The following is an 18432-nucleotide window of genomic DNA, read 5'->3' as shown; positions in this document are numbered from 1 at the left end:
CTTCCCAACGTCCTGTTCCCTAAAACCATCATACCCTTGAGACTTTCCTGGCTTACTAATCTCCATATACCAAATCTAAATCATACAATCCCCTCATAAAATCTTAATCAATCTAATCTTATAATGTAACGTTATTTGACCAATGAAGTTTTGGAGAAATGTGATTGACTGAAGCAAGCTAGGATCAAAGTCATGAGTTAAAGTCCTTTTATAAATTAAAGAAAACGGGAGCCACCATGGGTAAAAATGCTTAAATCTGACAAGGGTTTTAACAGTCAAATTACTGATACATGTATTTCACAATACATGTAACGTTAATCATATCACACTATTATAACGTTAGCTATTTTCAGACAGGAAACAATTTTGGAGGGCTATCCTGTTTTCTGTAACACTAAATCACATATGACATTCACAATGTCAAGGTCTGTGTCTGAAATATCTCACTTTGTGACTGACAACATAGAGTGACTCATTGCTGATAAAATGCTGGTAACCACCAGTGTCACTGACTGAAGGTAGTGGATCGTACCTGAAACATCTGACCATTTCCAAAATAATACCCAATTGCTTGAGTACGTGTTATTTGGCATATCTTATTACCTGGATGTCTAACCTTCATCGACGCATCGATGTCACTGCCCTTGTAAGCCATCATGTATACTGAGTATCTGTCATTACCTCCCATCGCCCCCATCAACAACCTAATGTGTCTCTTTACCGTCAGGCAAGAGAGTCTAAGTGAATTTTGGGGATTAGCCTATTAGCAGCACTCAGGAATGACATCACTACCCCATTTCCTGCTCTGCTGTGCTTTAACATTACACACTAATCTGTTGTGACATGAGCTAAACCTGCAACTAGTCATGCATTACTGTAATTTCAGGGATTTTCTGATTCGTAAAGGTCATGAGACAATCAATGATTAGCCTGTCAATGCCATGTTCAAGCCCCAAAAGATGACAAAGAAAACAGTCATAAACACAACTTTGAACATCACCAAAGCAGCAATATTTTTTCCTTAGATTGTTGTTTTTTGTCAACAGAAGATGACCAAACTACATGTTGTTAGCAGGTATCAGAAGCAGCGATGATTCTGGGTAACATTGCGCTGTCCAAGAAACTGATGCTTCGAAACTTTTTCATGATAAACTTTGTGATAACTAATTCAGCACCAAGGGCAGTACTACATGTATTAGTAAATCAGACAACACTTTGCCCTCCACCATCACACAACATCTTTTCTGTTGTAATTATGTGTACCGTTCAACTTTATCAGAATAGCAAATCAGACAGATTTCTAAAGATATCCTTTACTTTTGAAAGAAAAATCATGGTACAGTTACTTTTACACTGTATTTGATCATGGGCAAGGTGTCTACAAGCTTTTTACCTGAGCTGAAATTGGACTGGACGCCACTGCTTTTATTGAACAAAATGCATGAGGAAACCCTAATACCGGCTCATACATATAGGAGTTTGAACCAAATTTCGAAGCCTGATAACTCCATGAACAGCACAGCTTACAGTAGCGCTTGGGAAGAGACCTTGTAATACAACGTATCAAAAGCACCTACTACTGAGTACTAGTGGACAGTTATCAAAGTGCAAGACGCTGTGCATACGTTAGTTACAGGCAAAATGAAAGATTATACAAAATGACTTGAAATTAAACTTGTTTGGTTCTTTTCCTCAAGTACCAACCTCTACTTGGATTTTCTTTGTCCTGAGGCCAGTGGTTTCCAATGCAGTGTGAATTTTTATCGCAAGGTGGCGCTCGCGCACTGCTCACCTATTCCAAGTTGTATGCGTTACTGACATTCATCGCATAGTGGCGCCTCTGAGCTGCTACTAGTAACTTTCTTAGTGGAAAATCACGAGAACACGTGAACCTTTGTGTGTGATCGACTGACGTGTGGAGAATAAAACGCCAAGATGCCGGCTGAACAAGAGGTTTGTGCAGTTTTAGCTCTGTTTTTTTTTTACAGTTCAGGTTGGAGACCAGTACGACTCTTGATTGCATTCGTCGGAGACTCGAGAAGCCGACAAAAAGGGGGCTCGGCCCGAGGGCCGCGGGGGTTCCAGATAAGTATGAAGCGGCGTAGATTTGCCGGCAACCACTTGATATGCTAATGTTGCAATGAATGACCAAGGGTCACCGTTAGTTGTGGGGAAATGGAGCCAAGCTGTTGCATCCAGCCTTTGCACATTTGGGCGAGGGTAGAAGGCGTTTTTACAGCGGTGTCGTGGTTTCCCCCCTCCCCATGTAACGTAACACCTCGTCTTGACCTCATCTGACCTCACTTAGATGTACACCACTCTTAAAGTGTACAAATGGAACATCAAACCCTCCCAAGACTGGGCCCCGTTTAGAGCTGAAATCTCCTCAGCACTTGGAAACTGGTGCCCATCTAGTAATACCCCTGTCCAGAATGTATGGGAAGACTGGAAAAATAGGGTCCTATGGGCAGCTGAAAAGACAATCGGCAAAAGAGAAATAAAGCCAGGGAAACAATCCTATATCTGGAATAGTGACATAGAGGAAGCTATAAACAACCGTCGAAGCGCTAACAAAGAACATAGAGCTTGGACGACACAGAGCCCGGATACCAGGGACCCTGATGTAGGGGAGGCACTGTGGGGTAAATATCTCGATAAAAGAGCAATAGCAAAGAAAACAATTAGAGACAGCCTAATGACGAAAAGGCGACAAAATTTAATTGAATGCTCCAAGCGGGGAGGTAAAACTTCAAGAGATTTCTGGAACATGCTGAGACCTAGATCGCGACAAAGACGCCCCAATTCTATCTGGTCTACCCTCTCGGGTAGCAAACACTTAGTGAGCGGGAACAATAACCTGACAGAGAACATTAGACATTACTGGCACACTTTAGGCAAAATGGAAAACTCTTTACTTGGCAGTGAAGAGGATGCGTTTACGACGATAGTTAAACTCTGTATCTCACCTCTCGGCTCCGGAGAAATAAAATGTAAGACGGATGCCTGCCTCGAAGAGATTGTATTTACACAGGAATCTGTCCAGTCAGCAATCTCCTCATCACATAACAACAAGAGCCCAGGGGAGGATCAGATTATTAATGAATTTCTAAAAGAAGGGGGTACCGACATGCTCACCTCTATTACATATCTCTTCCAACACTGTTATAAGAATTGTGAAATCCCAAGCGACTGGCAGCGGGGGATAGTTATACCCATTCACAAGGCAGGAGATACGAAAGATCTCAATAACTACAGAGGTATTACCCTTAGCTCATGCGTCAGCAAAGCGTTTAACAAAGTTATCGAATGCCAGCTTACACAGTATATTGAGGAAAATAACTTACTAGGTGAAGCTCAAGGCGCCTTCCGTAAAGACCGTAGACCTGAAGACCACTTGTTTTGTCTCAAAGGATTATGCGCTGCTCGAAAAGCTGAAGGCAAAAGTACATACTTGGCATTTTTAGACCTCTCTAAAGCTTTTGACTTAGTTTGGCGGGATGGTCTCAAGTTCGTATTAGCCCAAAATGGCATCCAAGGGGGAGCATGGAAGATCATTTCAAAACTATACGATAGAGTAGAGAATAAAGTAGAATTTGATGACTTAGAAACAGAATGGTTCCAAACTGAGGTGGGGGTTAAGCAAGGATGCGTGCTATCCCCGACACTTTTCTCCCTTTACATGAATGAGTTGGAAAAGTCCTTAAAACTTCATAATTTAGGAATACGATTTGATATGAATACTGTTATGAGTGGACTTTTCTTCGCGGATGACATAGTATTACTGGCCGAAACCGAACATCAACTTAAACACATGCTGCACATTACGGACGACTTTGGTAAACGGTTCAAATTAAGATTCAATGAGAACAAGTCTAAAGTGATGGTAATAGGCGGACGTGCCAGGCCACCTCGTCAGTGGAACATGGGAAACCTAACGCTAGAAGAATGTGACGAGTATAAGTACCTGGGAATTTACTTCACAAAAAACCTAAGAGATAACTCACACATCAAGGAAACAATAAAGAAGGCCAATAGGGTAGCAGCTGCATGTAAATCTACACTATACCATCATGACAACTTCAACCGGTTCGAGTATGGAGACACGTTATGGAAAAGTATAATTACACCGAGTATTAATTACGGATGTGCTACATGGGCCCCCTCTTCACTAAATGACACTAGAAAAATACAAAGTATACAATATCAGTTCGGGAAGTTCCTTTTCAAGGCCCCAAATGGAACATCTAAAACGGCCATTATGGGAGAGCTAGGATGGCTTCCAATAAACAAACTACAGGACAAGTTAAGACTCAAATTTTATGATAGGATACTCAGGATGGAAAACCATAGATGGCCAAAAATGATCCTTGCACAAATATTTGAATTAAGCAGACTAGGTAAGAAGATCCCTTGGAACTGGACGATCTACATGAAGAAACTGCTTATATCCATCGGCCTAGACCATATATGGTGCAATATTTCCCCTATTAATATGCATTGGGTGAAGTCCGCGTTAGATATACACAATTACACTTGCAGAGAGGAATTTAAAAATGACACTAAGCTACTTAAGTCCACACTTACCGACCTGAAATATAACTCAAAATTCGAAAACTATCTGAAAGACTACTCACGCCCAGAATCATGTACACTAAAATTCAAGGCCAGGGCCAATGTCTTAGAATTAGAAGGGAGGAAACTAAGCTGGAAAAACTATAAAGGGGATGGTAAATGTAAAATATGCAACACGGGGGAAACTGAAACCATTGATCATTTCATACTAACTTGTCCGGGTTATCTTAAAGAAAGAACAGAAATGCTGTTATGTATGGAGAAGGATCTGTCCCGAAGTGAAGAAATGGAACCCTGGTATATGTTCATGAGCGGGAGCGCTAAAACCAAGCTGAAATTCCTTCTAGGCTATGAAGGCCCCTCTGAAATAAAAATCGACACGTGCATTAAGACTTATCTGTGTAAGGCTTGGAAGAAACGAAACTCGTAGGTAGCCCCATCAACGACAATCACTTTGTATCATGACCGTGACCTTTTCCTTCCTCTCCGACACCATACAGCTCTCACAATTTACTTTTTATGTTATGATTTACATGACTTAATATGCTGTATTTCTAGCTAAGCGACATTATGTTCTGATCAAGACGTTAAGTTTTGTTCTATACACTTTAATTTGCTTACATTATGTCCCGTTCAAGAATTTAAGTTCTGTCTTATACGACTTATTTTGCCTACGTTATGTTTTTGTCCTGTTCTATACGACTTAATTTGCTTACATTATGTTTGAGTTCAAGGCTTTAAGTTTTGTTCTATACGACCTAATTTGCTTACAATATGTTTTGTTCAAGACCTTAAGTTCTATCTATATGACTTAATCTGCCTACTTTATGTTTTGTTCAAGACTTTAAGTTTTATTTTGCACGACTTAATTCACCTACATTATGTTTTGCTCGAGACTTAATGTTTTGTTTACACGACTTAATTTGCCTACTATCTTAAATCAAGCGACAGCATGTTCTTATACACGACCTTCTGTTATGACATATACGGATATCATTATCACCATTACTATGCTATCGTTATTATGTATTGTTTATCCCTTAGCATGATAAGCGTACCTCTGTATTTATAATTGTCCATACTTGTTTTGATTTGATTTGTAACGCACACGTGACAGGAAGCGTTGTGCCACCGATTTTAAGGTGAAATAAAGTTCAAAGTTCAAAGTTCAAAGTAATGCCATATATGGGTTGAAGTGGGCGCGGCCTACGTGAACCCCAAGGTCAGATGGTCTCCAAGCAGACGTGTGGCTCTGGCATTTCAATTCTTAAATGACATACCAACATTGCAGACATATGTTTTGTTAGGGATAAAGTAATGAAACTGACAACATTTGCTACTCTCGGCAGAAAGCAGAAAATACATTTTTTTTTTAAAAGGCAGCCTAACTGTTACATTAATTTTTTTTCAATTGTTAACGGATCTGAGACTTGACTTGACTTCCAACGGGTAACGTTACATTCTTGTTTTCCACATTCACAGTCCACAACCCCCCACAGCCATATCCCCTATGGCACCGAGGGTTCGGGGTTTTATTCCGACAACACCATCGGCTGTTACAACGTCATCCAGGCCTCCATGCCAGTTGTGATGGACGCCATCAACAACATGAACTTGGACGCAGGGAAGACGTTTACTATCGCAGACTACGGCACAGCAGACGGAGGAACGTCCATGCCCATGTTGTATCAGGTGAGAGGATAGTAAACAGACCCAAATCTCCAAGCAGATGTACAAAGGCGAATTCGTATACCCTACCAAACCTCTTTGAATAAAGATGTACCGTAGCCAAATTTAAGACATGTAGTAAACGTGTACAAAAAAGAGTTTAAACAGACCTTTTTTGTCAGTTTAAACCGAGAGAAAAATTATATACAGTAATGTTACCTGTTATTTAGAAATGGCAAGAAAGAAGCCGCAAGGTACCCCAGGCCCTTCCCATGAATGTATTTTTTTTGCCTATTGTCTCCCTCTTTATTTTGGATTTCCTAAAACAGCCCATAGCTAGAATGGTTAATAATAAAAAAGCACCTTTGAATTAACAGGTTGTCAAAACTCTGCGAGAAAAGTATGGCGACGCTCTACCCATCCACATAGCGTATGAGGATCAGCCAGTCAACGACTTTAAGTCGTTGTTCCTGCGTCTTCAAGGCCTGCTCCCCATGCCTGAGAACAACAGCTACTTTAAGGACTTTGCTAACACCTTTGTGACAGCATGTGGAACCTCATTTTACTCACAGGTATGGTGTGGTTACAACTTACATGTATATATATATATATGTGTGTGATATAATATGTTAGGTATGTGATAAAGTGATTCTTTTTATTTGGGATTCTTTTGTTTCAAAAATATTTAACTTAATAAAAAAGGATATTGGCATAATGCACAGCTGAATATCTTGCATTTTAGAGTGAGAGTAGCTGCATGTCTGTGTCAGATATTTGCATTTGTATATTTTATTTCGATGTCTACATTTTAACAGAAGTGGGCAGAGCTATGGGATCAGTCCAACAACTAGACATTGTAGTGTTTAGAGGTCCAGGTTCTACATCAAAGATAGAGGTTCAAATCTGAATCTAAGTCTAAGCCATTAGTTTTAAACCCCTAAATGCGTGCTACTGGAAACTTTACATCATATGCAGTCAGTACAGTCTTCCACACCTTGGGCAAGATCTCTCAAAAACACTCGTGTAAACTAGACATTTCTGTTCCTCCATCCACAGTCTTTTCCTCCAAACTTCGTGGACCTGGGGTTCTCGGCCACAGCGATGCACTGGCTGCAGAAGAAGCCGTGTAACCTGACGGACGCTCTGCACCACACGTCCGCGGGAAAACCTGAGGAGAAGAAGCTGTTCATGGAGCAGGCAGCGCTGGACTGGGAACAGAACCTGCTACACAGGGCCAAGGAACTAGCTCCTGGTGGGCACTGTTACCAACCATTTTGATTAAAAAACGGTAGATAAACTACAGATAAAGTCAAACCTGGACAAGTGACCTCTACATGAGGGCCACTTGGCCAACGTGACTACTAGTATTCTCCAAGCAGAGGTTTCAACATGGGAAATAATAGTGGCCGGGATTTGTAACGCTGCCCGCCCTTAAAGGCAGCATTAAAAATCTCAGCCACTACTATCCCCCTATTGAAACCTCTGGAAAATAAACATGACTATGTAAGGAACACACATTAGAATTTATGTTTCCTAAACCTTCAAAGAAATGTTATTAACAGTTTGGTAATAATGGTACCACCATGACATGGTATATCAGCTTTGCCAATATAACGAGACACAATCTTGCCCGTCATTGAAATGTTTGTCCCTTTCCAGGTGGTCACTTGGTGATTGTGAACTTCTGTGTGGACGAGAAGGGTCGTCACCTTGGCAACACGGACAAGAAACAGTCCATGTTCGAGCGGATGACGTCGCTGTGGAAGAAGCTGGTGGAAGAAGGGACCATTACCCAGGTACGCCCCCTTGTGATATCATTTGTAATAGCACTTAGGTTATACATGTGTGATTATAAACTGCATGTCCAATTCACTTTTTTGTCACACTCAGTGACTCACAGTCAATGTTAAGATCTGAACCCTCATATGCACACCTTAACCAACCAGCTTGTAATGTCTACTGTCATGATGTTTGTGCCATGACAGAAGTTCTTAAGTGATACCAATTTAGTGAAGAAGGAACGCATCATTTTTCCAAGTAACTGTCCATGTTTTAGATTACCTTTGCCACTTATGCTGATATTATGAGAGTACATGTTACTCAACAAGTCTTTGAATGTTCTGTGTTACACCACATGGCTGTTTACTAGTTAAATGACAAATGCAAGAATATTTCCATTTTTTTGACCTCAGGAAGAATTTGTGAACACGACCTTCATCAACTACTACCGCTCCGTCGAGGAGGTGAGCGCACCGTTCAAGGACGCGTCCTTGCCTGTCAGGAAGGCGGGGCTGTCACTGGTCTCCGTGGAAACCAAGGTGTGTGGCGTCAGCTTTAATACCTCTGTGAAAATGGTATTTCTTTTGGTTTGTTGGTTTGTTTGTCTTAGTGTGTGTGTGGGGGGGGGGGTGTCTGCAAGTTTTCCCCAATTGCTAGGGTTGGTGGGAAAGTCACAATGAGTAAAACAAAAAATTCACAAAATCTCTAAATGTTTCAAAGAGGTATTAGAGCTACTAAGTATTTGTGTTTAGCCAATCCAAGAAGTATACTTGTAGTTATAAACATAGCCCAGAGTGTAGTGTAGAAAGAGTGTAGAAAGGCTTGTTTAGTTGACTGTTGTTCCTGTGACATCAGGTGACGGTGTGTCCGTACTGGGCGCGCTGGATGCGTGAGGGGGGCGATGCCAAGGCTCACGCCAAACGATTCATCCCAACAACTCGTACCTGGAGCAACAGCACCTTCCTGTCAGGTAGGACAACTTTCTCAAGGATCTCAACAGCATAACAGTAGCTACCTCTGCCAAGGATGTTATCTTGTTTGCTCATTAACCCTTAGCACTCTGAAGTAGCCATTTGGCACCCAATTCCCTGTTGGTTACAGAGTTAGGCAGCAGGGAGAAGGTTAATATGTTCCAAACAGGATAATTCAGTCTTGGATGGATTTTTATTAAATTTGTTGTGTATGTAAGCCTTAGGCTAAGGAAAGGAAAGGTAATCAAATTCTGGGAAAGATCTGGATCTAGAAATGCAAATAAGGGCAATCCCCCTGCAAACTTTCTTCCAAACTGTGCATTAAAAACTTAATAAATTCATCATTCTGCAGTTGCTAGAACTATTTTCAACCGTAATGTTTTGTTCTAGGTCTATCCGACAGTCGCTCTGCCCAGGAGAAAGCGGCGATCGTGGACAAGTTCTTCGGGATGTACGAGGCTGAGGTTGCGGCTGCGCCCGCTGACCACGGCATGGGCTACGTGCACACCTTCATCCACATCAAGAAGGACAACTAAGTCTACATCTGTCATTCCTTTAATCAGCATCATAAGATCTGCATAGAATCTTCTGCGCTGTTTTACTGTTTTATTTGCAAGTTCTTGCCCAATGGCTAATTGCATCACGTCAAAGTATTTAGTTTCAGAAGAACTTTGGTTCTTCAGGATTACTCTCTTTATTGATTACACTGTGTGTAAGGGGGTTTAAGTAAGATTTGTCCTCACAATGTGTTTTTTATTGCTGTATTAGATAATCTTTGCCAAATAGAGGAATATCTGACCAAAAGGCTGTAGGCTTCTAAAGTACCATTTGTTAAAGCCAGTCGATACAGCAAAAAGCTGGTTATGTTAGAGACGTATACACTACATGCTCAGTACCTGTAGTATGCAAACCATCTTGTTACCATAGGCTCATTTCTATGCTATATTTGTAGTACCTACAGAGTATTTTAACTTAAAGAGATAGAAAAATGTGGCCTTGATTTTGTGTATAGCTTTTGACACTGGCAAGATGTGGGGTAGATCTTGGCCCCCTAGTAGCTTGTTCTAAAACTGCAGGGGTGTTTTCTGTCACAAAGTGATGATATTTCGTATGCTGGTGAGTCTGGTTACATGTTGTACTACCTCACAATTCATCTCCACAAGCTCTGAATATTTCATGGAGGTCAGAGATTCCCCAACCTTGTGTATGGTGATGCTTCTACTGCATTCTGACTTGGCGACATTCCCTCTAAGTTTAACTCCAGCCTTGTCCTTGTATCAAGCCTGAAGATTCACATACCCAGAATACAAACTTCTCTTCTAGTAAGCTTATCTCAAAAATGTATACACAAAAGACATTTAGAATATTCGCTTGCTTTATTACACAACATATAAAAGCAATGCTATAGCTCTAATTACATACTGACATCGGCTTCTGCATTTCTCTCATTTTCTGTATTCTTACATGTCTATAGTCACATGTATTGCTTGCTATTACTACTGAAATGGTATCAGTATATAAACTACGCACAAAAAGTTCGGAAACTTAACTTTGGTCGATCATATTTCCGTTATTTTTTTACCGATTTCAATATATTACATATCATTTAAAAGCTTATTTGATTTTCTTTCCCATGATACCAAACTTATTGCGATTGCAAGTTCATGAAACGAGCATCAGGCCTGCTAAAGTGAGTGGGTCGAAGAAATAAAGTGCCCAGATTACCTTACTATAGTCAAACATGCTATTCCGTACATATTCTTCTGTTGATATTGACTTCTGTACGAGAGTATTGTGAAAAATCAGCAAGAATAAACAAGACATATTCATGAAAGCTAAGTTTATTCTTTATCAAAACCAACAATCTGTGTCTTAGTAACGGGTTAGCAAGGAGTCTTAGTAACGGGTGATCCAGCCACGCGCTGTCACTACAGCACGGCACCTACTCCTCATACTCGTCACAAGTCGCGCAATGCGATGCTGTGGGATAGCGTCCCATTCCTCCACCAGCAGTCGTCCTAGGTCAGCCACCGTGTCTTGCACGGACAGCTCGCCCAAGCTGCTCCCATAGATGTTCGATGGGGTTCAGGTCCGGGCTCTTAGAGGGCCACTCCATCCTCTCTACACCTGCATGCTGGAGATGGTCGGCGATGATCCCTGCCCGGTGTGGGTGGGCGTTATCATCTTGCAGCAAGGCATTCGGCCCCATGTTATGGAGGAAAGGGATGGCCACCGGATCAAGTATTGTGTCACGATATCTTTCTACATTGAGGGTTCCTGGTACAAGTCTTGTCTTTCCCCTGGAGCTTATGCCTCCCCATACCCCAATGTTTGTTGTGAAACAATAACAAAAAATAACACCTGTGGATGACGATACCGTTGCAGGACGCAGGTGTTTATGTGGTGTAAACGATTGGTTCTTCGATGTGCTAAAAATAACCTTGGATATTCTGTGTGCTAGAAATAACCTAGGATGGTCTGTGTTATAAAAAATAACTTTAGAACCTGAGGAAACAATATATTGAATCATCATCCGCGCCCATACCGATAGGATGTCACAGCGCGCGTATGACACCAACAGGGAATTTCGGGCACTTTTTCTCCGTGACCAACTCACGTTATTAGTCCTGGTACTTGTTCCGTGGGTTTTCAATCACAATAAGTTTGGTATCATAGAACAGGGAATCACACAAGCTTTATAATGATATATAATGCATCAAAATCGGTAAAAAAACAATGGAGATATGATCAACCAAAGTTAAGTTTCCGAACTTTTTGTGCGTAGTTTATATGATATAATCATGGACATCTCTCAAAATACTAGAATACTAGCTAGGCTGCAGGATTTGATTTTGGAACTGATCATTTATTAATAAAACTGTACATCCTAACATGACAACCATGTGTACTATGTTGTGTTGATGTGTGCCTTATTTTGTGGTGGGATACCCTAAATTCATTTACTTTCACTGTGGTTTGATTTTTGGGTAGGAGAAAAAAGGTGGTTTGCTCCGTGTTTTAAATTTGCAGTTGAAAGAATTCAGTAGTCATACAAGGGAGACATGCTGTGTCATGAATTTGCAGTGGAGAGGTTACCGCGAAAATAAAACTTCTGCAAAAGTTTCAAGATTTACAGTAGATGGGAGGCGTTATATCAAATCAAGCAGGGCAGTTTCAGTTTTCAAACTTTAATATTCAGGCTTCAAAATTCATTTTTGGAAATAGGTACTTTACTGCACCTAGCCTAAAAATATAGGTGTGCAGAATACATGTTGGGTGCACAACATGAAATAAAATGGGATGTCAGAAATTGAAGTTACTGCCTTTCTTCAGAGCCTGAATCTGAAATTCTATAGCTAACTTTAAAAAAAATCAACAAATGATACAACAAAGGTTTTGCATTTTTCTGACACTGAACCACTGAACTGTCAAAAATATTCTGCACATTTGGTGCACAATACCAATGTTCACCATACAAAAGTGCATATGCACCTAGAATTCTAAGCCCTGCTAACAGTTACCATTTTCAAACAGCCTATCACAAACTTCAGCTGATTGGGAAGGATGTTTATGATCCTTCATGGTCTATTGCTAAAAACATGTTCCTTGCACAGTTGTCTTTGCAGTATTTGAACAGTGAACAATTTCTGTGATTAAATGCTATGTACAAATGTACTTTCTAACCATTGGGTGGAATGATCTACATACAATGCCCGGCAAGTGAATGTGCAACATTTAAGTTGTGCTTCTCTGTACAGTCTTATGAATTGGATTTCAAACCATACTTATGATTGCTGGACTTTTGCGACCTTACAATTTGCTGAGCAAATAGGTATCCTCCAAATTTTTGTACCATGTTAGCTATTATTACAACTTGTAAGACATACAAACTCAAGAATCTTATATTCTTTTGGATCCGAGATAACTACACCAAAAGCATTCGAAAGCATGCATTCCTTTTTCCACTGATATGAAAAGTTCAGGATTGGCATATTTTCATCAGAAATAATTTCTGGCAATCAAATGATGATAATTCAATGAGTTCTATCATTCATCAAAATAAATTAGTATTATGCAGGACGCTTAAATTTCCCAATTTGATCTTATCTTTCCACAAAGTGCTATCTCTGCTTCAATGTATAGCAAGATGGTGGGACCAAAATCGTGGCAATAAATTTTATCATTAATCTTCCTTGAAATGCAAGACTTTTATAATGTATACTCTGATTGCATATAACCTAAAAAAACTAGATCTTCCTATCACCATAACTAACATTATTTCTTTGCAGGTTTGGTGCTGAACAGCCTACCTGTGACAGGACATACATACTTGTTCCTCGCACATTGCACATGTGTCACCAGACCGTTGGGGTACCTCGCGAAGGCGTTATCGCCGAACGGCCGACTACAAACCTGACATATCCTCTCTTCTGACAGCGTGACTGGCGTTCGCTTCAGCCCTACCGACGTTCCCTTCAGCTGGAGGTTCTCCCCTCTCGCTAACATTCGCTCCACCCGCGTAGTCCTCTGGTCGTGCATACTCTGTCTCACAGCGCGGTTCAAGAACTGCTGTATGAGACCGATGGACCAGTGTGCTGGGATGATTTGTAACACACGGACTGCATCAAAGTCCTCCGCGTGGTTGTTGAGAAGTTGGACCGCGGGAGCTGCCAGTGAATCTTTCCCGCCTTCCATCGGATCCAGGTACACGGACAGAAGGATTTGGAAGAGACGGCGGCGGTACGAGAGGTCATGACCTTTGGCGTTGGTGTCGCAATACTGCTCCGCTGCTCGGTAGTCTTTCAACTTGTACACGAGGATACGCAGGGCTTTGTCGTGCTCCTCTTTCTTTCCGTACAAGATGGCGCATTCTGCGTACATGTCCGTCTCTTTTACTTTGCCTGAAAGAAATTAATAAATGTTAAACCCTTATCACTCTAAGGGTGTCTCACGGTGCCATATTAGTACTGGAACAAATCTGTCTGTTTCTTACCCTAACACTGTAAGGGTGCCTAAGGGCACAAAATTAGTGCATTGGGAGGTTACACAACTGAATGTTAATCAGATCAACTTTAAAGAAAAGGCATCACCGCACACTCACCCAAGATTAGCGCCACCCGGTAAAGAGAAGAGAACTGCAGCATTTCCCTCAGCTTCTCTCTGGAACGTTCCATTTCATCTGGAGGGATGGATGGGTCCTTCCTCATCTGCACAAAGAGGGGAAAAAATCAATACCTGACACATACAAGTACATCCAAGTTACTTTTATTCATCACAATGTTTAAAGAGGTATCAGACATTGAATTTGTTAGAGAGTCAACCAGAGCTGTCTCCAGGACCAGTCCCTCCCTCCTGGGACAGAATTATGCTTGATTGGGACGGACAAAACATTTCCTCCAAAATTTGATGAAATCAAATTGGTGAAATTCTACTTTTGTAAGATTAAAATGACAGATTTAATAACAAAAATTGACAACATAGCATCTCAAGGAAGGAGCGGGACGAAAAAAAGGTGGAGACAGCCTTGGGGTCAACTTTCTTCAATTCAAAGACACCATTTTTTTTCATGTCTGATCATCCAGGTGTGTTATCTCACCTGTAGCACCGTGTCCAGGTAGAGTACGGCCAGGTGTGTGTGGTACTTCTCCTTCTCCAGTTTCCTGGTGAACACTAGGTGCTCCAGGTAGCCGACCACGGCCTGCGGATACCTGTGCAGGTAGTCCACGATCGTCTCCGGCCTCATGCGCTCCGTCTGCGGCTCATCGACGGGTCGCTTGGTGAATATCTTCACACCTGAAGGAAAATATACATTATGTAAGTTAAACTTTACAACATATCTCACATATCTCCTGGTAGACACTTTATAGTTGGTACATCTTTGCAAGTGTTGTTCAGCTGGGTTATGATTCCAGATTCTAATCGAGATCTGAAACTATTGTACCCCATACTCTCAAAATGGGTCTGTATCTATATCTGTACAGATGGTATAACCGCCGTTATATTGCCCCAAACGACCTGATACACTTAACCTTTGCACATTCAGCTGCAAGCATCATTCAACATTATCTCTAATGAGGATGTTCTTACTTGGTGGCAATAAGTTCCACTCTCGTTACCATGATAGTTCCTGGGGAAAACATATTTTTGGACACCTGAATCCAGTGTTGACAACTCTAAATTCTAAAACACAACATCTCTACTTACCCTGTTCCTGGTCCTTCTCCAGTGCCCAGTCCACGTACCTCCACACCAGCTCATGGTCAGTCAGCTGTGACAGGAACTCCACCACAAACGGCAGCCCGGGGTGGGAGGGGTCGGTCAGCTCACCACTCACTATACTCACCCACACCTTAAACAGGAATCAAAATAACAGGATTAAATAGTGTGGATAACAAACTTTTCTTACATAATCAAGGCTTTATTCACACCAACATTTCGATGACCTTCTTTCACCTTCCTCTGGGAAATTCTGACTGGTTCACTTTAAACTGATGCTTACAGATGCGGTCCCAAATGTAAAGTACATGTATTTACATATAATTTACACCCGTAGCTGCAGTGCAATGTGAACCAGTCAGAATTGCCCTGAGGAAGGTGCGTGACAGATGGTTTACTAAACGTCGGTGTGAATAAACCCTTGGTTGTGTACAAAGAAATTCTTATCTATTGACTTACCAACCAGATGAAACTATTTACGGATTAAAAAGTGATACTTTGGAAAAGTGTCCTGCTACAAAAAAACAATCCACAAATTGCTAAAATTTGACATTATGACATTACAGTGTTTATACCTACACTTACAGGTAAAATTTAAAGTACAATTTTGTGGGTAACACTGGAGAAATAGATTTTGCACCCTAATAAAAAAGAGGAGTACCTGCAAGGCCTTTTCATTATCCCCATGGTACTTGTGGAACAGTCCGAGTGCGTGGTGACGCCCGTATTGCTGGAGGGAATCCACGCTGTCCTGAATGAAACACCCGTTCTCTGACGACACAAAGTCCACCAGCTTTGGCGAATCAATCTCCGCGTACAACTTCAACAAGGCTGTGTCAACCTCCTCCTTGTAGCCAACCACAAGATTGGTGTCACGAACGTCTTCTAGGAATGACGCCAGGAAATCTTTGCAGGCTTTCACCTTCCCAGAATCCCCCAGGCAGAGCTGCTTGATGTCCGCGATATCGTGGAGAAGCGGGACTGAGCGCGTGAAGTTGGAATTCGTCGGAAGCATGAAGGGAAACAAGTTGATCAACTCTCTCACGTCCAGCTGGCCGCTCTTGAACAGTTCTGCCGCCTCGCCGAAGTTCAGCTGCCGCAACTGGATGAAACCGGCTTGCTGCTGGATCCTGCGGTACATCTTGATGAACCGTTCTTTCGGAATTGTCCGTCGCGCACTCTTGGCGAGAGCAAGGGCTTCTTCTACTCTCCTGCTGTCCAGTAAGTCTTGGATTTGCTTCTCGAACGGGACAGACACGAGGGAGTAGACCTCTTTGCTGGACGCCACAAAGATGCGCCCCTCAAAATCCCCAATTATCTTCCCCCCTTGGAATGGTATAGTCTGTTTCTGCTGCTGATCTAGAATGCTGTGAACTGTGATGAACTCTTCGTCCATGGCGAGCACGTACGGGAACACGAAACACACAGAGCTGAGGTTATCGGACCACTGAAGAGGGGGTCGTTGGGAGATTCCAGCGGACGTTACGAACATTCCCAGCGCACTGGGACCGCTCAGCAAGAACTCCTCATTCCCCACCCTCTTTATGAGAGGCTTGGTTGTTTCATTTTCGTACGGGAACAAGTCCTGCGTCACCCCCGTTTCGAAGTTGATCATGTTGTACTGTGATCCCAGTGCAACACATATAGATGCACCATCTATACACATGTTAACAGGTGGTTCAGCTACAGCCACCTCTCTAGTAGCAACCATCCTATCTTCTGTTACCGTGAACAACTGCAGGGACTTCTTCCTCCCATATGCCACACATATCTCCACACTGAAGGGATTGTTCCCTAGAGGGCTCTCATTAATGCTAAATGCTGTCACCCCCTTTACCTTAGCACCGCTCAAGATTGGTTCCAGGTTAAACATGGTCAGTAACGTGAGCGTGCTGTCGCACAGCACGAGAATCCGGTTAAGCGCTGAGGCCGCTTTGAGCTGAATGATTGGCTTCTTGAGTCCCAGGTACTTACGGGATTGCTGTTCAGAGTTGTACATGATTTTGCCGATCGGCTGAGACTTTTCCTCCAGGAGGAAGTGGATGATGAAGCAGTCGGTGGTTCCTATGTACAGGTTCTTTCCGCAGCTCTCCATGCATTCGATGGCAGTTTTGGCCTTGTCGCCAATGAGCTTGGAGCGCTCAATGGCTGGAACGATCTCGTATGCCTTGATGCTCATCTTGATTTTTGTTTGTTTACGATGTCATCATCAAACAACTAAGGCTAAACTTGCCTAAAGGAAAAAGAATGTTTTTATTAGAGGTTTGAAAATTGAAGCAGTAATGTTACATTGCACCTCTATTTTGTTTCTTGGCTAATACAACAGTATGTACACTGTATCAACAATCTAGAGATCTACAGGAATTTGCATTAAAAAATTCTTTGTTGGTTAAAGAAAAATCGTCTATACTATAGAATGAAGGCAATGTTCTGATGTTCAAGGAAATACATTGCATATATTGTGCATATTCTCTAGCACCTCAATACACAAAAGAAATTCCTTATACAGTTTTCAAAACATTTTTTTCCAGAAAATTCTTATATGTAATTCCCACAATAAGAGGCTGATGAAATATCAATGGAATAACAATATTTGTGGTCGAAGCAGGTGTTTGCATACACTGTAGTATATTACTAGAGTTGGTAATCTATGGGGATATGTTGTGGATCTGAAGAATATGAGTCATCATAACAGATCGAAATGAGTCTACATACTGTAGTTAATAAAACTTGTATATTCAAACAATAATGGCAATGCAAATATGAATTGGTGCTGTGCAGTATCTGATCTTGTGATCGCTGTTAGCTCCACCCACTTGCAGAGACATGACCCCCCAAGATGGACTCAAAGAGAGAGGGCAGCACTCCTTATGGACTCTAAAACAATACCATAGGTTAGAGTAAGGTGTGTACGTGAATTTGTTCGATGTTAAACGTCAGGTACTGGAGGAAAACGGTAGAAACAAACCTGTCACCTGCCGCCGTCCTTAGTATCCGCCATTGTACAGGAAAAGGAGGAGTGACCTACAAATGTAAAGAAACTAATTCATCTGTACAAACTGAATGGCAGAGACAATTAAACAGAACGCAAACTAGGTTATGCACAATAAAATATGAAAAATTGTGGAACATACATACTGCATTTCTGGTTGAAGATGATACATTTATTTTCAAATCTAAATGGCGTTTTCATGCCATATCATCGTGACCTTTTATGACCCGTGTG

The 18432-nt window shown here is 41.7% G+C and overlaps 2 protein-coding genes across 2 annotated transcripts; one reads left to right on the top strand and one right to left on the bottom strand.

The window, feature by feature from the left end:
- Window positions 1-1819: 1819 nt before the first annotated feature.
- LOC136433528 (uncharacterized) lies at window positions 1820-10824 on the top strand. Its single transcript, XM_066425872.1, has 8 exons — window positions 1820-1953; window positions 6055-6264; window positions 6618-6812; window positions 7297-7492; window positions 7900-8036; window positions 8433-8558; window positions 8875-8989; window positions 9381-10824. The coding sequence occupies exons 1-8, from the start codon at window positions 1936-1938 to the stop codon at window positions 9524-9526; spliced, it is 1143 nt and encodes a 380-aa protein (XP_066281969.1). The 5' UTR covers window positions 1820-1935; the 3' UTR covers window positions 9527-10824.
- Window positions 10348-18396, bottom strand: LOC136431405 (transforming growth factor-beta receptor-associated protein 1-like). Its single transcript, XM_066422797.1, has 7 exons — window positions 18345-18396; window positions 18175-18230; window positions 15868-17439; window positions 15195-15339; window positions 14587-14783; window positions 14092-14197; window positions 10348-13891 (listed from the first exon to the last, which is right to left on the bottom strand). The coding sequence occupies exons 3-7, from the start codon at window positions 17383-17385 to the stop codon at window positions 13266-13268; spliced, it is 2592 nt and encodes an 863-aa protein (XP_066278894.1). The 5' UTR covers window positions 17386-17439; window positions 18175-18230; window positions 18345-18396; the 3' UTR covers window positions 10348-13265.
- Between the last annotated feature and the right edge of the window lie 36 nt (window positions 18397-18432).

The sequence above is a fragment of the Branchiostoma lanceolatum genome, chromosome 1, assembly GCF_035083965.1.
Source record: "Branchiostoma lanceolatum isolate klBraLanc5 chromosome 1, klBraLanc5.hap2, whole genome shotgun sequence".
NCBI classification, from domain to species: domain Eukaryota; kingdom Metazoa; phylum Chordata; class Leptocardii; order Amphioxiformes; family Branchiostomatidae; genus Branchiostoma; species Branchiostoma lanceolatum.
This window is presented reverse-complemented; position numbering and strand designations above follow the sequence as displayed.